The sequence below is a fragment of the Malaclemys terrapin genome, chromosome 10, assembly GCF_027887155.1.
Source record: "Malaclemys terrapin pileata isolate rMalTer1 chromosome 10, rMalTer1.hap1, whole genome shotgun sequence".
Classification (NCBI taxonomy): domain Eukaryota; kingdom Metazoa; phylum Chordata; order Testudines; family Emydidae; genus Malaclemys; species Malaclemys terrapin.
The window spans coordinates 39,835,659-39,856,828 of NC_071514.1; the positions used below are offsets into that span (position 1 = coordinate 39,835,659).

General features: G+C 55.2%; 1 protein-coding gene across 3 annotated transcripts in view; it reads right to left on the reverse strand.

Moving 5' to 3' along the window:
• Positions 1–4,179: 4,179 nt before the first annotated feature.
• SHF (Src homology 2 domain containing F) overlaps positions 4,180–21,170 on the reverse strand; it is a 65,453-nt gene continuing 48,462 nt past the window's right edge. For 2 of the 3 annotated variants that reach the window (XM_054043065.1, XM_054043067.1), the window contains exons 5-7: positions 17,179–17,332; positions 15,957–16,076; positions 4,180–5,225 (exon numbers count right to left, since the gene is read on the reverse strand). In XM_054043065.1, coding sequence (XP_053899040.1) covers positions 5,039–5,225; positions 15,957–16,076; positions 17,179–17,332 — 461 coding nt within the window. In that variant the 3' untranslated portion in view covers positions 4,180–5,038. Of the gene's footprint in view, positions 5,226–15,956; positions 16,077–17,178; positions 17,333–21,170 lie in introns of those variants that run through there. The other variant, XM_054043066.1, reaches the window with a different exon arrangement.

Here is a 21,170-nt window from a genome sequence, read left to right on the forward strand (position 1 = left end):
TCCCAGTGTCCTGCCTCCTGCCCCATGTGCTGGGCACCCAGACTGGGGCTGTGCAAGGGTCAGTGGGGGCTGCGACCTGCCGCTTGTATTTCTGCTTGTCTTCTCCCATGGCACTGTCACTGGAGCAGGACTCTGCGCATGGGATGTGGAGCAGAACTCCACCACGCAGTGTGTTTGACATGGACACTTACCCTGCTCACCCACTACAGCCCGTTTCCAGGCAGAACAACTGCAGCTGCCTCGCCCCGTGTCCCTACCAGATTTCTGAGCATGGATGAGGTTGGCTGCTTCCTCACGTGGCTGTTGCTATGCTGCCTGTACTCTCTAATGCCCGTACGGCCCCACAATGCATGGTCGCGGGTGGGGGCTCGCGAACATTGACTGGGATTCTCTGCCATTTTCTTTCCTAGATACCAAAGCCAGAAAGCCCAGGGTGACCATCTAGGCATGCCCAGCACAAGCCAGAGACTCTTCCCAGGGATTCCTACATCCCCCTCAAGAGCTAAAAAGAGGCCCAGTCTTCACTGAGCGACCCCACGTGATGGAGACTCCCAGTGTTCCTAGGGGAGCTGCTCCAGTGCTAAATTCCTTTCCCTGTTCAACATTTGGGCCTTGTTTCCCATTCAAGTCCATCCAGCTTCACCTCCCAGCCGCTGGCCCTCACTCTGCCTCTGGCCGCGAGATTAAAGAGCCCTCAGCTGCTAGAAAGCTTCCCCCCGCTCCCCATGTGGGTACATGTCTCTGCTGAGCTAACCAGCTGGCGCTCCATTAGTCCCTCACTGTCCATTCTGGTTTCCCACCACCAGGGCCAGCTCTGGCTTTTTGGCCACCCCAAGCAAAAAAAAAAAAAAAAAAAAAAAAAAAAGGGGGCGGCCAGAACGGCAAAGCAAAAAAAAAAAACCTGCGGCGCGGCCAGAGCGTGGGTGCAGGGACCGGCTGGGGGGGGGGAGAGGGAGCAGGCAGGAGAGAGAGAGAAGGGGGCGGCCAGGGCTACAGCAGGGGTGCTGCCACGCGGCCCCTCCCGCTGCGCCCCCTCCTGCCGCGAGGACTCCGCTCCGGTCGGCGGGGAGGGAAGAGGACTGCCCTGCAGGGCGCTCTGGTTCTCCGCGCCGCCGCCCTACAGGGCAGCTGGAGCGGAACAAGAACAAAAAAACAAACAAAAAACAACGGGGCGGCCAGAACGGCAAAGCAAACAAACAAACAAACCTGCGGCACGGCTGGAGCGCGGGTGCAGGGGGACCGGCTGGGGGGGAGGAGAGGGAGCAGGCAGGAGAGAGAGAGAAGGGGGCGGCCAGGGCTACAGCAGGGGCGCTGCCACGCGGCCCCTCCCGCTGCGCCGCCTCCTGCCGCCTGCCGCGAGGACTCCGCTCCGGTCGGCGGGGAGGGAAGGAAGAGGACTGCCCTGCAGGACGCTCTGGTTCTCCGCGCCGCCGCCCTATAGGGCAGCTGGAGCGAAACAAGAACAACAACAACAAAAAGCGGCCATGCCGCCCTAGGATTGGGCAGAATGCCGCCTCCAACAATCTGCCGCCCCAAGCACCAGCTTGCTCAGCCCTGCCCACCACCTCTCACTCCCATGGCTCCCTCAGCAATTTGTCCCTGTGCTCTTTGAAGTGCCGCATGGAGGTCAGCATCAAAATGTTCTCTTGTTGGGAAATGGTGATTCATCAAAGCCAACTTTCTGTTTCAACCAAACTTTCTCAGGGCCAGAATGGAATTTGTGGGCAAAAACTTTCGAGATGCACCCCAGATGAGTCAACAGCTCTGCCTGATTTGGAGTAAGGCCTTCAACCTGGGGTTCCCATGTCCCAGGCAAGCACTGGGCTGCAGAATCATTTGCTGCCTTTTGCTTGTGGCCAATGACTATAGAGTGATTTACACAGGGAACAGCTTCAACAAGAAAGATTTAGCTCTATAGCCCGGTGGTGCATGGGGTATGGAAGATGCAGGTTTAAATCCCTACTCTGCCTGATTCAGAGGAGTTCACGGGGCTATTGGCCATGCTGGGGTAGTTTGCTGTGACAAATTCTGATGCAGAACAAAACCTCAATGTTTTTTGTGAAGCAGCTGTCTTATTTTCCAAGCAGCGCTTCCCAGTATGGGTCTCCCTAACCCCTTGGTTGGAGGGCACACCAGCTCCCTGCTCTTGTTCGGCATTCCCTTGTTAATGCAGCCAGCTCTCCCATGTGGCGGGAGCTCATGTTCAGCTGTTTGCAACAATGGCTCTTTTCCATTGTCCCTGGTGTCTGGGATCCAGGCCCCCATTCTGCAGGGATGGTGAGCATTCCTAGATGGATGACCTTGCATTTGGCTCTCTTGAGACACATTTGTGTCTAGCTTGCTGGGCTCACTAGAACTGGCCAGTTATTGCTGTTATTTACCACCTAACTAACCTCAGCGTCAGCTGCACCCTTTGTCAGCCATGAGTTGGTGTTTCGATGAAGATATTAAATAGCACTGGACTGAGAACACACCACCAGAAACACCCCAGCTGTCAATTCTCCATTGACCATGTTTGGGGATCTCTCAGCTTACTCCAGGTAACATGGGCTACAATGTTTGGAGCCAGCTGCTTCCGCAGGCAGTTGTGCATGCTCGGTCCCACAAACATTAATTGCTCCTGGACAGTAAGTGCAGAAGGACACAGGCCCTGTGGGAGGCCAGGTGACGAGGGACCAGCTGTCCCTATGGGCTCATGGTGATGGAGGTGGGTGTGCCCCGGTCCCCTGCCTGGTCCTTGCACAGTACCTAGATGAATGCTTGTGTTCAGAAACAATCATCAGCTTTGCTGCTTGCTGTACCAGTGATGAGCAAGCTGCCCATCTTGACTGTGTATCTATCGGAGCCCAGTCCATCAGCCAGACAGCTTCATTGCCATTCACCAGCTTCCTGTGCAGCGAGCCACTAGCCGAGCGGGGTGGGGAGGAAGAGCCTGGAGAGCACTGTGGGGGCTAACTCATTGCCCTGTAGCGGGTGGTTGCAGGATTGGGGTGGGGTGGGCAGAGAACCCCCTGCTCCAGCACAGGGCTCTGGCAGGGGAGGGGTCAGTACCAGACAGCCCCCCCCCCAGATCCCTGCACTGCCCGTGACTTTGCATGCAGTCGAGCTTGCAGTGGTGAGGAGACTGGCATCAATCAGTGCCACAGTCAGGAGACCCCTGATGTGCCCAGCATGGGATCTGCCAGCCCAGGACTGCCCTGCCCATGAGACAGGCCAGAAACCCCCTTGCATCTCCCAGACCCAGAGGCTGCAGTGGAGTGGGGTCCTTCCAGAGTTCACCCCCATCTGTCCCTAGCCACCCCCATCTGTGCCATCTTGATCCTGGCTGGATGTGGGGTGGGAGGCCCATCTTGAGGGGGATCTGGGAGGGCACAGTGCTGCAAAGGATGAGGAGTGGGACCCTTGGGCCAGCAGATGCAAGGAAGTGTCAGTCATTGCAAAGGGTGGGCTCAGCCCCCCAACCTCCAACCCCGAGAACCCGCCAGGGGCTGCATCTGCAGAGGTCAGGCTGATGCGGTCAGGTGCTTCCATAGCAGTTTGGGCCCTATCTCCCCAGGCCAGGCTGGGCACACACCAGGGCAAATCCTGCACCAGATGCACATACCTTTTGGTCTGCCCCATGCTTGGGGGTTGCTCCTCAGCATGGACCTGGCTGGAGCCTGGCTCATCCCAAGCTTGGAGTTTGCTCCTGCTCAAGCCCCACTGAGGACAGGCTGCAAGGTGTCCAGGCCATCTCCTGTCCAGAGTTGGGTCTCCTGGCCAGCAGCCCTTGGCTCCTCTCCATCCCCACAGCTGGAACAGCTGGAGGAGCATGGCCCTCGGTCCTGGGGGGGAGGACCCTCGATGCTACGGGGCCAAGTGTGCACTGATGGTGAGACAGGCCTGAGCACTGGCCCTGTGACCCAGGCCTTGCCACCCTCCAAAGGGAAGGGCCGGGAGACTCCCACTTGGGCAGGTGACGCTGCAGGAATAAATCCCCCCGCCCCTCCTCAGCCCCAAACTGGGGGAACAGACTGCCACGCAATGTCAGGAGGGGCAGGCTGTGTCCCTCAGGGGAGGGGCAGTAACCTTCTCACAGGTGTTCCCTCCCAGCCCAGCTCCCCAGGAAGCCCCATCATTTGAGACCCCATGAGCTGTAGCTGCACAGGTGGACGCGAGCACTGCATCTCACAGGGAGGGTGGCTGGCACCTTTGCATGACTTTATTGGGTGCTGGTACAGCACACTCAGTGTGTACATTTGGCCAAGGAGGGTGGCGGATTGTCCCGGGCCCATGGACCCAGTTCTGCAGTGAGCTGTGCCAGCCGGCCACCTGTCCTGTCCCACAGACCAGTCCTCCTCCAACAACCTCTTCCATGGTGAAACAGTCTCACAGTGGCAGCCCAGCGGGCTCGATCTGGCTCTCAGGAGCAGGCCCAACACCCCCCACCCCTGCTCTTATTCCTGCTGTGGAAAAAAGTGTTAGGAATTCTCTGTGATATCTGAGGGAGATCAAGGCATACACAGCGGGCACATCCCCTCAGCTCCTTCACACTCCCCGTAGGCAGGCCAGCGCTGCCAGGGGCCTCAGCACCTCAGGAAAGGGGCCACTTACCTGCCTTAGCAATAAATTATCTCCCAATTCCCCCCTTGGTCCCTGGGACTCCACCAAAGCCCAGGCCCCTGTTCTTTTCCCAGCCCTGGAAACGGAAACCGTGGGAGCCACCGGGGCCAGGCCTGCAGGCAGGAGGAGACCGGCGAGAGGGTGGTGGACACAGTGATAGTCGGACCTGGCCCTTTCCATGGGGTATGTACACAAGCTGGTCCCAGAGAAGGGGCGCATCCCCTAGGGTTTGGGAAGCGCCATACCGTGTTGGCAAGAAGCCAGAGTGCAGCTAGTGGTCCGGCCACTCCCAGCGCCGGGCCCAGAGCCAGCTGTACCAATGAGTCTGTACTTTGGCCAGCTGTCCAGAGCCCTTCCTTGGCTCTGCCTGGGAGAGCTGCGCGCATGCCAGGCCCAAGCTGGGTGCTCCCTGGGCACCTCCCTGCTGCACAGCAGGCTATAGGGTTCGGATAGCCACTGGGTAGAGCAGGGACATGTGCTCAGCCCCCTTGATGGGCAACTTGTGGCTGGTGTAGTGGTGGATGATCTTGGGCACACTGTCAAACAGGGGGCTGTTCTGGCCCAGCACGTATTTGTTCTCCTGGGTGCGGGAGAGTTTCATGTGCATGAAACCCTGGCTGCTCCTGGGGGGAGAAAGAGACAAAGCCAGGATTAGAGCGGTGCAGTGCCACCCCCCTGCTCTGCCCAGCACCAGCACAGCATGCCATCCACACAGCTCACTAGTACCACCTGGCCCTGCCCCCCAGCGTGGGACCGTAGTGCAAAGGAGTGCCGGGGCACTCAGCATCGGGGGGCTGCCGAGCTCCACTCACCAGGCTGCATCAGCCCTGGCTGGCTGCTACACCTGCAGCCCCCACGCAGCACTAAACTAACGCAGAAAACAAACATCCCAGTTATCGGGAGTTCCTGCCTGCTGGCCCCCTGCAGCAGGGTCCTGGGTCCAAGGGCCACTCCTCATTTGTGCCAGGCCTGTCGAGCAGCCGTCTGAGCCGAGGGTGCCTTAGTACACCAATGACACCAAACAGGACTTTTGGGTTCAGGCAGAATCTGCACAGCCTGGCGCCCAGGCAGCCTCAGCAGGTACTGAGGAGCAGGGCTTCGCCAGGAACACAGAGCTAGCAGCACTTTGGAAAGTAGCCAATTCCCTTGTCTGGATCCCCGGGGGGGATCTAAGCCCTCCCGGCACCTTCCCACAATCCTCTGCTCCCTCCCCGCTGTTGGTGATTGGATTACAGTAGCTCCCAGGGGCCCCATTGAGGACCAGGCCCTGGGCACTGGCCAGACACCACTCCCTGCTGTGAGAAGGGTTCTGCAGGCCCACGGGCAGTTGTATGGCCCAGCGGCAGAACCACTGGGTCCTTACTTGCTGTGGGACAGCATGCTGATGGGCACATGCTCTCTTAGCATTCAGGGAGCTCTCTGCGAGCTCTGTCACCTGCTGCCCTGCTGTCCACGACCCCCTCCCCCAGTAGGAGTGGGGAGCGCGCAGTCTGTCACTGCCAGCCTGAGGCCCGCATGCCAGGAACACCTTGCCCGTTCTGGGCAGGGGCTTCTTCTCTTTGGGCCTCAGCCTGACCCAGAAAGCAGGTCCTGTCACGTCTCCGCTTCTTGCCTAGGCCTGTGCAAAATCCCATTAGCCTCCCTCAGGAGCAGCGAGGGCCCAGCGCCGGCTGAGCCACGTGGGAAGATAATGCCACAGCCGCTGATTCCAAGTGACGGGCTAATGGCCCTGTTGCTATTAATTTGTGTCTCCGAGGAGAGCCACAGCCTGTCTGCAGCGTCTGGAATGCACATTACCGCAAAATATTGATAGCTTACGAGCAGCCTCAGCGGCTAGGCTGAGCCATCTCCAGCTCTGCGCTGCGGCCAGTCCCCTCCCCCATGCCGCCGGCACGCAGCAGCTGCGACTCAACCGGAGGCCGTGCCCGCGATGGATTGATGGCTGCATTAGTGGAATGGGTTTCAAATCCATTTGCAAGCTCAGGAGCTGAGCCATTCCAGGGTGGGGGCTGCGCTGCTGCAGTGACTGAGCTGAGGAGGGTGGCTCCCAGGGAGGGGAGGCAGGAGAGGCCTGAGGTGAAGCCCAGCTCCGTTCCATGCACTGCACCAGCTGGGGCTGCACCAGTCCTGCAGGAAGCACTAATGCCCAGCCCCTACTCTGCCCGCCCGTGGATCATTACAGCACTCCAGGCACTGACTGCCTGTCCACATTCGCTGTGCCTCCAGCTGATGCTGGCTGCTCTCTGCCCAGCTCCAGTCAGCCTGGGGGCTGCTCTGAGCTGTGCCAGCGAGGCATGGCCCCTAGGGACTGTGTGCCAGCTGGGGACTGCCGCAGTCCTTTGTGGGCAGGGGGTGTGAGGAGGGAGGTGGGGAAGCAGAGCCTGCCAGCTGGGGACTCACCCACGCTGCAGGGCAGAGCAGAGCCACTCTCCCTAGCCAGGTTCTTAGACCATGCAAAGCATTATGGGAGCTGTCTGGGCACTACTGGGAAACCCAGCCCCATGCACCTGGCAAGCCACTCTCCTGCAAACCGTTGGTGCTGCGGCGGGGCAGTGGAAGTGCAGCAGGAGCCCTATGTGAACACACCGAGCATACCCAGCAGCAGCCCAGCAGTGCGGTGGAAGGTGCTAAGTCCCAGCCCCCCCTCCTCCCCCAGCTCCGCTCGAGAATTGTGCAAGGGATGCTCAGTTTGCAAAGGGGTATCTTGCCCCTCTCCTGCAACTCACAACAGCTGCAGCTTCCAACCAATGCTGCTCAGAGCCGAGCCTGGACAACAGCAGCCTGAAAGGCGAGTATGGGAACTTTACCCGCGATGGAGCCCAAAGCACAGCAGTAACTGCAGAATCGCTGGTGCTCCCTAGAGGAGCAGGCAGCAGCAATCCCTGCCCTAATAGCTCCTCAGAGCCAGGAGCTGCCCCCCGACCGGGAAACTGACCCCGGCGCAGCAGAGCGACTTGTGCCAGGTCACATGGATGGCTCCAAAGGGCAAGTTCTCAGCCGCCCACCCTCCCTCCAGAGCTGACCTTCCTCTTCCCTCGGAGGCTCCCAGAGGCAGACAACAAAACCCACTTGTAGGGGTGAAACAACTCTCATGTGAGGAGCCCAGCTCCAGCCTGGGTGTATGGGGGAGACCCCTACTAACACCTACTGCAGCTGGAGCTGATGTGTGGATTCCTAGATGTTAAGGCCAGAAGCGACCATTGTAACCAACCAGAGACTGTCCCCAGCGAGCCCTGCATCCAGCCCAGAATGCCTGGCTCAGCAAAGACATAACCCCAACTACCCTCTGCCCATGCCTGGATCCCTGCTGGCAAACACGGCGCAGAGGGTCCCCAGGACATGGGCAGGCAGCGACGCCAACGCCTACCTCTGGCACAGGGTACCTGTGTGTGTGTGTGAACATGGGCTCCGGCTAACCACATGGGTTATTCCAAATGGCTCATACAAACTGCCTGCTTAATTCCTGATGGAGGAGATTGGGGAACAGAAGGCAATGGATTAGGCCTGCAGGCAGCCATCCCACACAGTGACTTCCAGATACCTCCGTGGGGACTGACAAAGGGAGCAAAGAGCAGGGCTACGGCACCGGCTGCTGAGCAGGGGGAGCATTCCTGGTGAGCCCCTGCGTGGGGGCACATGGAGGAACGCCCCAGGGGTCAGGGCTAGAATCCATGGCATTCAATTGGTCACAAGAGCAACTTCCCATCTCTCCCACTGCCAGCAGACCCTCACTAGCCCCACTGCCCCTCACCAGGCTCTGCAGCGACTCACTGGTCAGCTAGGGGCCCACTCAGCCAGCCTGCCACTGACCCCAGAGCCAGAGGGGAGAAGGAAATCCAAGCACTGAATGCCCCAGGGCTCCAGGCAAGAGTCAGGCCAGAGGAGAGGAGTGGTGCAGCCTGGAAAGCAGGCGGCCAGGGAGTCCATAACCTCGATTCTGCCCAGGGCTGAGCACTGGGGTCTCTATACAGCCGTAGACACTCCAGGCAGGAGGAAAGGGATTTCACTGGCCAGGTAGGGAGCCACAGCCAGATGTTGAAGGGTAACACATCCAGGGCACATGCTGGGGACCGCTTCTGATGCTCAGGGCACTGAGCTAGAGGAAGAGGCACCCAGCCCCGCAGTGACGTGCCTGTGTTGACTGGACCACATGGGCGTTCAGGCAGAGATCCCGCTGCAGAGATCCCAAAGGAAGCCTGCTGGGAGGAGCTAGATAGGGCCTGCCCAGCGATAGGGCAGCTGGGTGCCCCAGGTGGCTCGAGATTCAGCAATTCCAAGGCCAGCGAGCACCACTGTGACCATCTTAGCCGAGCCCTCCCCCGAATCCATTCTTGGAGCAGATCTGGGCCCCTCTCTAGGGTAATGTCCCACAATTGGTCACCGTCCAGTCCCAAGCTGTCCAGACAGGCCCAGTGCGAGGAGGAGCTGAAGTAGCAGCAATGCTCCAGGGAAGCCCAAGGGATCGGTGGCACATTACTAGGCCGTTTTCCCACCCCACCAGTGAGAAGAGCCCTGCTGCTGGGTTCAGAACAGGAGCCGCTGGCAGCACGCACAGGGCAGTGAGATGGCTGGAGCCCTGCTCCCCCTCCAATGAACAGCTCTGGGACAAGTGTTAGCAACACAGAGCTGCTCGCTGCCAGCAGGCACGCCACAGCCCTGCTGCTGCCAGTCACACTGACTCACCAATGCAAGCAGACCAGAAAGACACCAGAGTCCTCCTGGCATGTGGGCTCACTGTGGCCAGCTCCGATGCTCCAAGCAGCTGAGCAGGGAGGGAGTGACTTGGAGTTCAACCCCTCTGGGGGGGTCTCCTTCCCCTGCCTGGCCCCTCAACAGCCAGAACAGAACAATGCAGCTTGGCAGAGTGGCTTTATTCTGCACCCCGGCCTGCATGATGGCACCATCCCACAGCATTGGATGGGGCTGGGCAGGGCTGCAGCCTTCCTCATGCTAAACAGCTCCGCTCCCACCCCAATTCACTCCCCCCTTGCAGGACCTGGGGAGCTGCGCTGCCCCATGCAAACACTAGAGGTAGCCCCCTGCATCATTTGATTGGCTTCAGGCTCAGGAGGCCACAACTGGCACTGGCAGGGCTTTCGTGGCTGCCTGTGCTCGGTGCTATTTGCTCATACTCAGGCCCCGTGTCCCTCCATTCAGCAGGAGCTGGGAGTTTCCCCTGACTCGGGGCACTGAGACTGTATCAGAAGCAGGCAATCTCGCAGGAGCTGGCAGCACTAGCCCTGCAGTGTACTGCAATGGCATAGTGCATGGGGCCCAATGCAGGAAGATGGACATTGCATGTGGAGCCCCTCGCCTCACACACGAGGCCCCCTAGCTCTGTCATGCTTCAATCGCCACACTGGCCCCACCTGCCCTGCAGGGCTCATACAGTCATAGATTTGAAGGCCAAAAAGAACCATTGTGATCATCTAGTCTGACCTCCTGTACCACACAGGCCAGAGACCAGCCCCAAAATAATTCCTAGAGCAGAGTTTTGAGAACAGCTAGTCTTGACTGAAAAATTGCCAGTGATGGAAAATCCACCACAACCCTCAATAAGTGGTTCCAGTGGTTAATGACTCTCGCTGTTAAAAATTTACACCTTATTTCCAGTCTGAATTTGTCTAACCAACTTCCAGCCATTGGATGGTGTTAGACCTTTCTCTGCTAGATCGAACTATCCATTATTAAATATTTGTTCCCCACATAGGTACTTATAGACTGTAATCAAGTCACCCCTTAACCTTCTCTTTGTTAAGCTAAACAGATTGAGATCCTTGCATCTATCACTAGAAGGCAGGTTTTCTAATCCTTTAATTATTCTCATGTTTCTTCTCTGAACCCCTCTCCAATTTATCAACATCCTTCTTGAATTGTGGGCATCAGAATGCACGCAGGATGCCAGCAGTGATCACAGCAGTGCCAAATACAGAGGGAAAATAGCTTCTCAACTCTTACTCAAGATTCCCAGGTTTGCACATCCCAGGATCACATTGGATCTTTTGGCCACAGCGTCGCACTGGGAGCTCATGTCCTGCTGATTATCCACCACACCCCCTACGATCTTTTTTCAGAGTCACTGCTTCCAAGAATAGACTCCTCCACCCTGTAAGTATGGCCTGCATTCTTTGTTCCTAGATGTATCCATTTACATTTAGCTGTATTAAAACACATAATTTGCTGATGCCCAGTTTAACAAGCAATGTAGATCACTCTGTATCAGTGACCTGTCCTCTTCATTATTTACCATTCCCCCAATTTTTGTCTGCAAACTTTATCGGTGAGGATTGTGTGTGTTCTTCCAGGTCATTGATAACTATGTTAAACAGCATAGGGCCAAGAACTGATCCCTGTGGTACCCCACTGGAAACACATCTGCTCGATGATAATTCCCCATTTACAGTTACATTTTGAGACCTATCAGTTAGCCAGTTTTTAATCCATTGAACGTGTGCCATGTTAATTTTATATCACTCTAGTTTTTAAATCAAAATGTTATGTGGCAACAAGTCATATGTCTCACAGAAGTCTAAATATATAATGTCAACATTAATATCTTTATCAAGCAAACTTGTAATCTCATCAAAAAAAGACATCAAGTTAATTTGATAGGATCTATTTTCCATAAACCCATATTGATCTGCATTAATTACATTACCCTTCTTTATTTCATTATTAATCGAGTCCCGTATCAGTCGCACCATTATCTTGTCCAGGATCAATTCAGACTCACAGACCTGTAATTACCTGGGTCATCCTGTTTACCCTTTTTAATAATTGACACAACATGAGCTTACTGCCCTATGCTCCAAGACTTATTGCAAATCAACATTAAAGGTTCAGCAACCTCCCGAATCGGCTCTTTTCAAACTCTTGGCTACAAGGTATCTGGACCTACTGATTTAAAAATGTCTTACTTTAGTAGCTGCTGTTTAACATCCTCCAGAGATACTAGTGGAATGGAAAGAGTGTTCTCACCACCACATGATGAGACTATATCATGTTTTTTCCCCAGATACAGAACATAAATATTTATTGAACACTAGGGTTACCATTCGTCCGGATTCCCCCGGACATGTCCGGCTTTTCGAGCTAAAAATAGCGTCGGGGGGAATTTGTAAATGTCTGGACTTCCCCACCCATCCAGAGCATGCGCGGCTAACAGAGCAGCCGGCCTGATGGTGCCACTTATAATAGGCTCTGACAGGCAGAGAGAGCCCCTCCTCCACCTCCCCTGCAGCAGAGATCACTCCCTCCCTCCCTGCATTCGCCTCTGGCAGTCTGGAGCTCCTCCCCCACTGCTGCCCAGCATGCCGGGATGAATGGCTCAGGCCGTTCCTGAGCAAGTTCACAGAGACATTAGGCGAAGGCCAACAACAAGAGGGCCAGGGGGTCAGAGAAGGGGCAGGGAGGTTTTGTAGGGGGCAGTCAAGAGATGGGGGGGGTCGGGAGTTCGGGGGGGGCTTTCTGGGGGTGGGGGTGTGGATAAGGTTTTGGGCAGTCAGGGTACAGGTAGGGGGTAGGGTCCTGGGGGGCAGTTAGGAGCAGGGGTCCCAGGAGGGGGCAGTCAGGGGACAAGGAGTGGGTGGGCAGGGCTGTCAGGTGGCAGGGGTGGGGAGAGGGATCGGAGCAGTCAGGGGACAGGGAGCAGAGGGGTTTAGATGGGTCGGGAGTTCTGGGGGGGGCTGTCAGGGGGTGGGGAGTGGTTGGATGGGGCATGGGAGTCCCAGGGGTCTGTCTGGGGGTGGGGGTGTGGATAAGGGTTGGGGCAGTCAGGGTATAGGTAGGGGGTAGAGTCCTAGGGGGCCAGTTAGGATGGGGGGAGGGTCTCAGGAGGGGGCAGTCAGGGGACAAGAGGCAGGGAGGCTTAGGTAGGGGGTGGAGTCCTGGGGGGCAGTTAGGGGCAGGGGTCCCAGGAGGGGGCAGTCAGGGGACAAGGAGTGGGGGGAGGGTTAGCGGTTCTGAGGGGGGGGAGTGGGAGGGGCAGGGGCGGGGCTAGGGCAGGACAGGGCGGGGCTAGGGCGGGGCTCCTCCCGTCCTCTTTTTTGCTTGCTGAAATATGGTAACCCTATTGAACACCTCAGCCTTTTCTGCATTATTATTGATAATTCTACCATTTCCATTTAGTAATGGACCAGTACCATTGTCAGGATTCTTTTTGTTCCAAATATTGTTTTAAAACAAGCTCTTTCTTATTGTCCTTAACTCTTCTGGCCATAGATTTTTCCTTGTGTCTCTTGGCTTCCCTTATCAATTTTCTATAATTCCTAACTTCTGATTTATATTCATTACTATCAGCTACTCCTTTCTTCTATTTTTTTTATATAGGCAGCTGTAAAAATATTTATTTTTATTTTTTACAGCTGCCTTCACTTTCCCTCTAAACCAGGTTGGTTTTTTAACCAGTTCAGCCTTCTTTCCTCAATTGTGAGATTGTGGCTTTTGGAGCATCTAGTCAGGTGTTTTTAAATGATTCCCAATTATCAGTCATATTTTTCTGATTAAATTCTTCCTCCCAGCTGATTTGGCTCATAATTGTTTTCAGCTCTGTGAAACTGACCCTATTAAAGCACCAAAGTATGTGTGTGTGTGTGTATATATATATATATATATCACTGATCTGGACTTTATTTTGCTTGCACATTATAAACGTGATCAAGTCACGATCATTTACAACTAAGCTACCATTAAGTCTTAGTTCTGTGATCAATTTCTCTTGAATTGTCAAGATGAGGTTTAATACAGAATTCCCCCGTGTTGACTGTAACACTTTCTGTGTTAAGAAATTATCATCTATAATGTTTCGAAATTCCAAGGCTGTTTTATATTGGGACCATGAAAACTCCAGTATTCATCACTCAAATTGAAGTCCCCCATGATCACCAAATGTTATCCCTACACATTGTAGACAGGTGCATAAGGAGCCGGTCCTCCTGGTCTCTAGTGTGATTTGGTGGTCTGCAGCAGACACCAACTAATATCTCATCCTGTGCTTTATCTGTTAGGACATTGATTCATAAGCATTTAAGATCATTTTCTTCCAAATTATCAGTGACTCAGAAACAGATAAAGCCATTTTTGACAGAGTGCCCCTCCCCCTCTCCCCACTTGAGCCGTCTTGTACAGGTTATAACCGTTGATTTTTAACATTCCAATTGTGTGACTCATCCCACCAGGTCTCAGTAGTACCAACTAAAATCAAAGTTATGCTCATAAATGAACAATTCCAATGTCTCTTGTTTGTTTGCTCTTTGGTAGAGCGGTCCAGCGCCGCTCTGTTCTCTCGGCCGTCCACCCGGCAGAACTCTCAGTCCCACTGCTTTCCCTGGCACGAGGCACAGCAGCCAAGGGTCAGGGGAGGCAGGTTGTGGAGCCAGAGCTACTTTGCATGGTGCCATGGGGTTGCGAAAGCACCTGCTGTACTAGATGGGGAGCGAGGCTGGGCAGGGAGCCCTCCCCAAAGGAGCCAGCACTGGGTGCTTCAGATCGCTCTGCCCAGACTCCATCATGGCTGGTGGCACCAGAGACCCCGATCCAAGCAGCAAAGTCATCCCACAGGCAGGGATGCTGGGGTGGACTGATGACAGAGAGTCACTTCTGGAAGCACCCCCCACAGTCTCCTGTGAGGCCAAGGAGTGCAACAGACCATGTGCTGGCCACTCTGCCCTGGGCTGCATGCAAGGGAGGGAACTGAGCACTTCCGAGATGTGTCATAAGAGCGGCCATACTGGGTCAGACCAATGGTCCATCCAGCTCAGTGCCCTGTCTTCTGACAGTGGCCAATGCCAGGTGCCCCAGAGGTAATGAACAGAACAGGTAATCATCAAATGATCCATCCCATTCCCATTCCCAGCATCCAGCAGTCACCTAGTGCATGGTTTTGTATCCCTGATCATCTAGGCTAATAGCCATTGATGGACCTAGCCTCTATGAATTTACTGAATTCTTTTTTGAATCCAGTAATAGTTTTGGCTTTACAACATCCCCTAGCAATGAGGTCCACAGGGTGAGTGTGCATTGTGTGAAGAAGTACTTCCTTTTTTTGTTTTAACCCTGCTGCCTATTAATTTCATTGGGTGACTCCTGGTTTGTGTGTTATGTGAAGGGGTAAATAACACTTCCTCATGCACTTTCTCCATCCCATTCACGGAGTGCGTGCTGCATGTGACAGGCCCAGTCACAAGGGAACTCAGCAAGCCCCCTAAGACAGTGGCTGTGCGGGCAGATCCAGGGAGCTGTTTTGGCCCTAGGCTATCTTGTAGGAGGCACTGCCCAGACCCCAACGCTGTTAGAGTGGAAATAAGGGGTACATTTTTAACAGTGAGAATAATTAACCATCGGAACAACTTACCAAGGGGTGTGGTGGATTCTCCATCACTTTCAACTTTTCAGTCAAGACTGGATGTTTTTCTAAAAGCCACCTGGCATGGCTCCCTCTCCACCCAGCACAGCGCTGAGCTCACTGCCCTAGAGGACAGCTAAAGGGGTGGGGTGTTATAACTGAAAGGCCTGAGGAAGGCGGGGGAGGGATGCCAGGGATGGTTAAAAAAGCTGTCTGTGCGTGCACATCCATGTGTCTATGTGTGTGTGTGCACGCGTGTCCGTGCGTGTTTCCATGTGGAAGTACATGTCAATAATAACAATACACGCTAATTCGTTTGCGCCTCCTGCTTTACTGAGCATGTTGTTCTCCCTACTCTTTACACCCATACCGCCATCTGTTCTGGGGCTTTCTTCACTCCCCAGAACAGCAGCACTCCCAACCAAGAATGCAGTGTCCCGGGGTGTGTGCATGTGTGTAACGAAGTGGGAATGTTCTTAATGTCTTCTCTGAATACCGTGTGCGTGCCTCAGTTTCCCCTATTTGTTACTCAAGTGTTTAGGTGGCGGGATGAGTGTGTATGATCATTGCAGTGACCCCCAGAGGGCAAGTGTGACTGCTGGCTTGCCTGAGACACTAGGTGCCGCTGGTGGTATCCGTGCAGAAAGGCCCATCCTGCAGGCCTGAAGCAGCAACTCTCCTGGGAGCTCACTGAGCCATGTGCTGACAGCACTGCTCTCATGTGCCTCCACATACCCAACCATTCTGAGACAGCGCCGCCCTGGGGACAGCTGACAGCAAAGGGCAAGGACAACATCACGGGAAAGGGAAACAACAGCCTGGCTTCCCCTCCCCTCCCCTCCCGCAGCCCCACGCCTGGTGCTTCCCCGCACAGGGGACAGACACAGTTTGGTACACACAGCAGCAGCCTGGCCAACCACTGGTCCTGCAGTCCCCCATCCCTCCCCGTACCCTGCTCCAGCACTTCCAGTGGGGGAAGGCCCTGCCCGATAGCCTGGCCAAGCACACTCACTTGAGGGAGAGAGAGAAGTCATTCTTGCTGGTCTCGCTGTTGCGCACCAGGTAACTGGCCTCCTTGCACAGCCTCAGCAGGGTCTCAGCATCCGTCCGGCTGATCGTCCCATGGTACCAGCTGTCAGGGGAGAGAGAGGCTGGCTCAGGGGCACTGCCCAGGCATGGAGGGATGCGGTGATGACAGGCAAGCCAAAGCCACAGCAAGGAGCAGGAACAATTTGCTGCAGAACACTGGGGTTCTCTGCGTGGATCTTGCAGCAGCAATATCAGTGAGTGCCCTGGTGGGATCTTATGCATGCTGATGCCCAGGCCCTGTGTAGTGAGCTGCGCAAGGGAGAGGAGAGCTGGGGGGCAGCGGACTGGGAAAGGCTGGGGACAGTGCCGCACAGCTCCAGGAAGGATGGATGGGTGGCTGGCAGCACGACTCTCTAGTCTCACAACAGGCTGAGGGAGGCAGAAGGGAAGGATGCATGGAAGGGGACAGGCTGTGAGGAGGGGTGGAGGGGAGCGCTATGGTTCCCAGGAATAGAGAACATGGAGTGGGGCTGGGCATGAAAGGAAGTGAAGGAGCTATGGAAAGACGTGGGGGGGAAGCAGGGCAGGGTGGTGGGAAGTGGGGCATGGCGGTGGGGGGAGCAGGGCACGGCGGCGGGATGTAGGGCGAAAACGGGGCAGGGCAGCGGGAGGGAGCGGGGCAGGGTGGAGGGATGCAGGATGGGGAGTGGGGCAGGGCGGCGGGGGTCGGGGGGACTAGGGCAGGATGGCGGGAGGGAGCAGGGCAGGATGGCGGGAGGTGGTGGGGGAGCAGAGCAGGGCGGCGGGACACATAGGGGGAGCTGGGCAAGAAGGAAGCAGGACAGGATGGCAGGGGCAGGAAGGAAGTATGGCAGGGCAGCAGGGTGGCAGCACACAGGAGCAGGGCAGGCTTGCGGGAAGCAGGGGGGAAGCAGGTCAGGGTGGCAGGACGCAGAGGAGAGCAGGGCAGGGCGGTGGGAGGAAGCATGGCAGGGTGGCTGGACACAGGGGGCAGGGAAGGTTAGGGAGCATGGCGGGAAGGCCACTGTTAGGGTTCCCTTGTGCTCAGTCATGGTCCCGTGGCCTGGGGAGCTAGGGGCCAGCATGACGGATTAATGGCTTGGCCAGTGCCCAGAGGCCAGGCCCGCAGGAGCAGCAGGGCCGGTTGGGGTGCTGGTGGCGTCCCTGCCCGGTACAGGACTCACCACTGGCTCTCCAGAGGCAGGGTGGGGTTGATCCTCTCCCCGAGGGCCGGGCTGGGCTCTGTCTTGGGGTTCCCACTCACGTGTCTGTTCGCAGTTCGGGTCTTCTCCTCCCTGCTGGGCGACGAGTGGCCATGCCCTGGCCCCTCACAATGGCCTGGGAGAGACAGACGCAGGGTCAAGGGGCAGCTGGCACACCCTGGGTACCGCTCCCCTCCCGCGTCCTGCTGCCCTGCCCAGCTTCTCCCCCACGTCCCACCGCCCTGCTTCCCCACAGTGCCATTCTGGGGCACTGAGCCAGCCTGCCAGTCCTGGCTCACAGGCCCCAGTAGGGACAGCGTTGCTGGGTGTCCCCTGCACACTGAGTGCTGCACCGGGCCTGGGGGCATGAACCCCCACACAGGCCCTGGGGCACATGTATGCCAGTCCCCATAGAGATGTGCTGCAGAGGGTTCTGTCTGGGGAGGAGGCGGCACATGCTGCCATTATCAGCCTCCCTGCAGGCACAGGGGAGACGCAGGCCCTGCACAGTGCACCACCGAGAGGGTGCAGTGCAGCTGTCCCCCGTGCCAGGCCAGCCGTGCCCTTGCTCTAGTTTCACACTGCTGTCTGCAGCAGCACCTGCACCCACATTGCAGTTTGCAAAAAGCCTAAGTTCCAAATGTATTTTCTTTCTTTTTTGTTTTTAATAAAATTTACCTAAGAGGTTTGGGCACATGTTGTTTAATTAGCTGGTGGCAACACCTGATTTCCTTTGTTTTCTTTCTCAGCCCTTCCCTGGAGGAGGGGTGAAAGGGCTTGAGGGAACCCCACAGGAAGGAATTTCCAAGTGCGCCTTCCTGGGTTCTAAAAGGGTTTTTTGGGTGGTGGCAGCATCTACTCATCCAAGGTCAGAGAGAAGCTGTAACCTTGGGAGTTTAATACAAGCCTGGAGTGGCCAGTATTAATTTTTAGAATTCTTGCGGGCCCCCACCTTGTGTACTCGAAGTGCCAGAGTAGGGAATCAGCCTTGACAGCTCCCCCAACACAGTTCAATTACACAGCCCCCTCCAGCTGCACTCACCGCCCACGGCTCATCCTCCCCACAGCCCCCTCTGGCCACACTCACCCCACACAGCCCCCTCAAACCGCGCTCACCCCCCACACCTCCATCCAGCCACGCTCAACGTCACAGCTCAGCCTGTCCCTCCCCTGGCCACCCCCTCCATGGCCCCCTCCGGCCTCGCTCCCCCGCCCGCCACGGTCCCCTCCAGCCATGCTCACCCCCCACGGCCCCCTCCAGCCATGCTCACCCCCCCCCCCCAGCTCATGCCCCCCACAGCCCCATCCAGCAGCGCTCACAGGGCCTGTGTTTTTGCAGCAGTGAAGCTACAAGTGAAAATCACAACCACAGACCAAAGCTGCATTCTCTCTCTCTTTGCTGTTTTTTTCTCTCCCCCTTAGTGTGTGTTTCTCTTGTTCTGTCTTCTAGGAAGCAGGATCAGACTTTAACCACAGCAGCTCCAGCCCAGCTCAACTAACTTCTTCTCCGTCCCCAAAAAGACAGTTATTACCAGCTTTGATACCATCTAAGAGACTGCCAGACACGGGGGTTTCTCGCTAAAAACTCTCTCCAGTGACAGGGAACAAGGGATGCTAAAATAAAAGCCTGATTTAATATTGAGAGGGAGAAGACGGGGAGGTAATACCTTTTACCAGATCAACTTCTGCTGGTGAAAGAGACACGCTTCCAAGGTACACAGAACTCTTCTTCAGAAGTTGGTCCAATCAAAGATATTATCTTTACATTTCAAAGGCTTTAACTGTTTTTCCTTCTTTTTTGTCTCTTTAATAAAAGGATAAAAAGGATTTGTAATGGTGCTTTTGCTGTGCTACGAAGTAGGCTGAGGTCTCTTTATCTCCAAGCCCTGAACTTTGTTTGATGCTGTTTAATGCTGGACAGTGACTGGGTTAATACCTTTGCCCCATATATTCCAGCTAAATCAGTGGTTCCCAACCCACGGGCTGCTTGCGGCCCAATCAGCACACAGCTGCGGCCTATGTGACATCCTTGGGGCCATACAGGTAGTGTATATATATATATATATATATATAGTGAGACTGCGGCCCACATAACACATAGAGAGCTGCGTATGCGGCCCACAATGGTAAACAGGTTGAGAACCACTGATTTAAATCAGTACAACAGGTTCCCCTGGAGACCCTACCAAAACTCATGGGTTTGTATCCTATGCCCATCTGGGAGCCTGTGCCCCACAACTCTCTGGGGAGCACTCATTGCTCCCTCTGCTGCAAGCCAGAGGATGAGTAGGAGGGAGGGGAGGGCAGGGCAGAGCCATGTGCAGTGGGATGGGTATGTCCAAGGGGGTGGGACATGCTCCGAGTCCCCCTCTGCACTGCAATGGCAGTGAGGATCTCAGCTCCAGGCACTCCCAGGAGCCCCTGCTGCCTGCTCCTCACTGGCAGCCAGAGCTGCTGGGAGCGTCCCAGTAGCTTATGGGCCTTGGGTTATGATGTGCTTGGGAGGAGGGAGGACCTGTCCCATGACCTGCTCCCAGCAAGATCATTTTTTCCTCTAGCCTTGCCACATGCAACTTTGCCCCTCCCATAGCCATCCCCAATGCCCCCACAAAGATCATTTCCCAGCCTGTCGCTTTGATCGTGTCATCCTCATCTTTACATCCCTCCATGGGCTGCCCCGTCTCTATCGCATGAAAAATAAGCTACTGGTCTTCACTTTCAAGGCCCTGCACGATCTAACCCACCCACCTGTAGCTCTCACTCTCTAGCAAGATGTCAGCTCCCGCGATGCCGGGCTCCATCGCACCACTTGTTACATTTTCATACAAGCTGCTTGGTGCCCCTCTTTCTTTGGAGTTTGTGATTTACACCCACGTGTTCACACCAATATAATGATTTTTGCACACAGTAGCATTTGAAAACTCATCATTTCCTGGTCAGCGTCACCCCAATAAAACGTGTGTGGCAACATTGTATGTGATGTTCTAAGATTCCCCTGTGTGATCAAAACTCATACAGCAGCAAACTGGTCATGCAGGCCTGTCTTGGCCCAAGGAGTGTGTGTTTGCCTTAATTTGCATTTAAACAGAGGCACCAAGCAGGAAGGGAAAACAAAGGAAGCTCAAAACAGGTGAAAAAGAAACAGCAGGGAACATCCTTCCACACCGACTCTTTGTCTCCTAGTGCCCAGCTGGAAATGTTTTTCAAGAAAGGGACTGAATCTATAAAAAGATGGGGGCTAGCACCCCAAGAGACCCTCCCACTCCCTGCCCATTGCATTCTCTGCACCTGAGAAGACAAAAGGAAACAGCCATTGGACTTGGAAGCAGGTGGTTTCTGACCTAAAGAGTTTGGTCAGTAACCTTGATGGAAGCATGTGGTGAGAAATTTTGCTTGAATTTAATATAGCTTGTTAAGTTAGGGCCTAGGAAGCATTTTACCTTTATTTTTCTTGTAACCATTTCTGATTGTTGTGCCTCATACCTGTCCTCACTTAAAATCTCTCTCTTTGTAGTTAACAAACTTGTTTTACTGTTTTATCTAATCCAGTGTGTTTAAACTGAAGTGTCTGGGTAACTCTATTTAAAATAATAAACTGGTATATTATTCCCTTAAACAGACTTGAAATATGTGTACCGTCCAGCAGAAGACTGGGCAATAAAAGACATACATTTCTGGGGGGAAATCCAGGTCTGGGGGTGTACTGTGTTGCAATTACACACAGACACTCAGGGTGTGGCTTGCACGCTGAAAGGCTGTTTGTGAGTGGCCCAGGTGGAAGCCACTTCAGCAAGGCATTACAAGGCACTCCAGGGTGCAGGGCAGGGGCGACACAGCCTCCCACTAGTCTGGCTGTCAGAGTAGCTCCCCATAAACATCCCCTCCTGAAAACTCTCCTTTGTCATGATGCCTCCAAAAAACTAGACAACAGCCAGGCCATGGTGTGCTGAGCTCACTGCCCATCATGCTGCCTA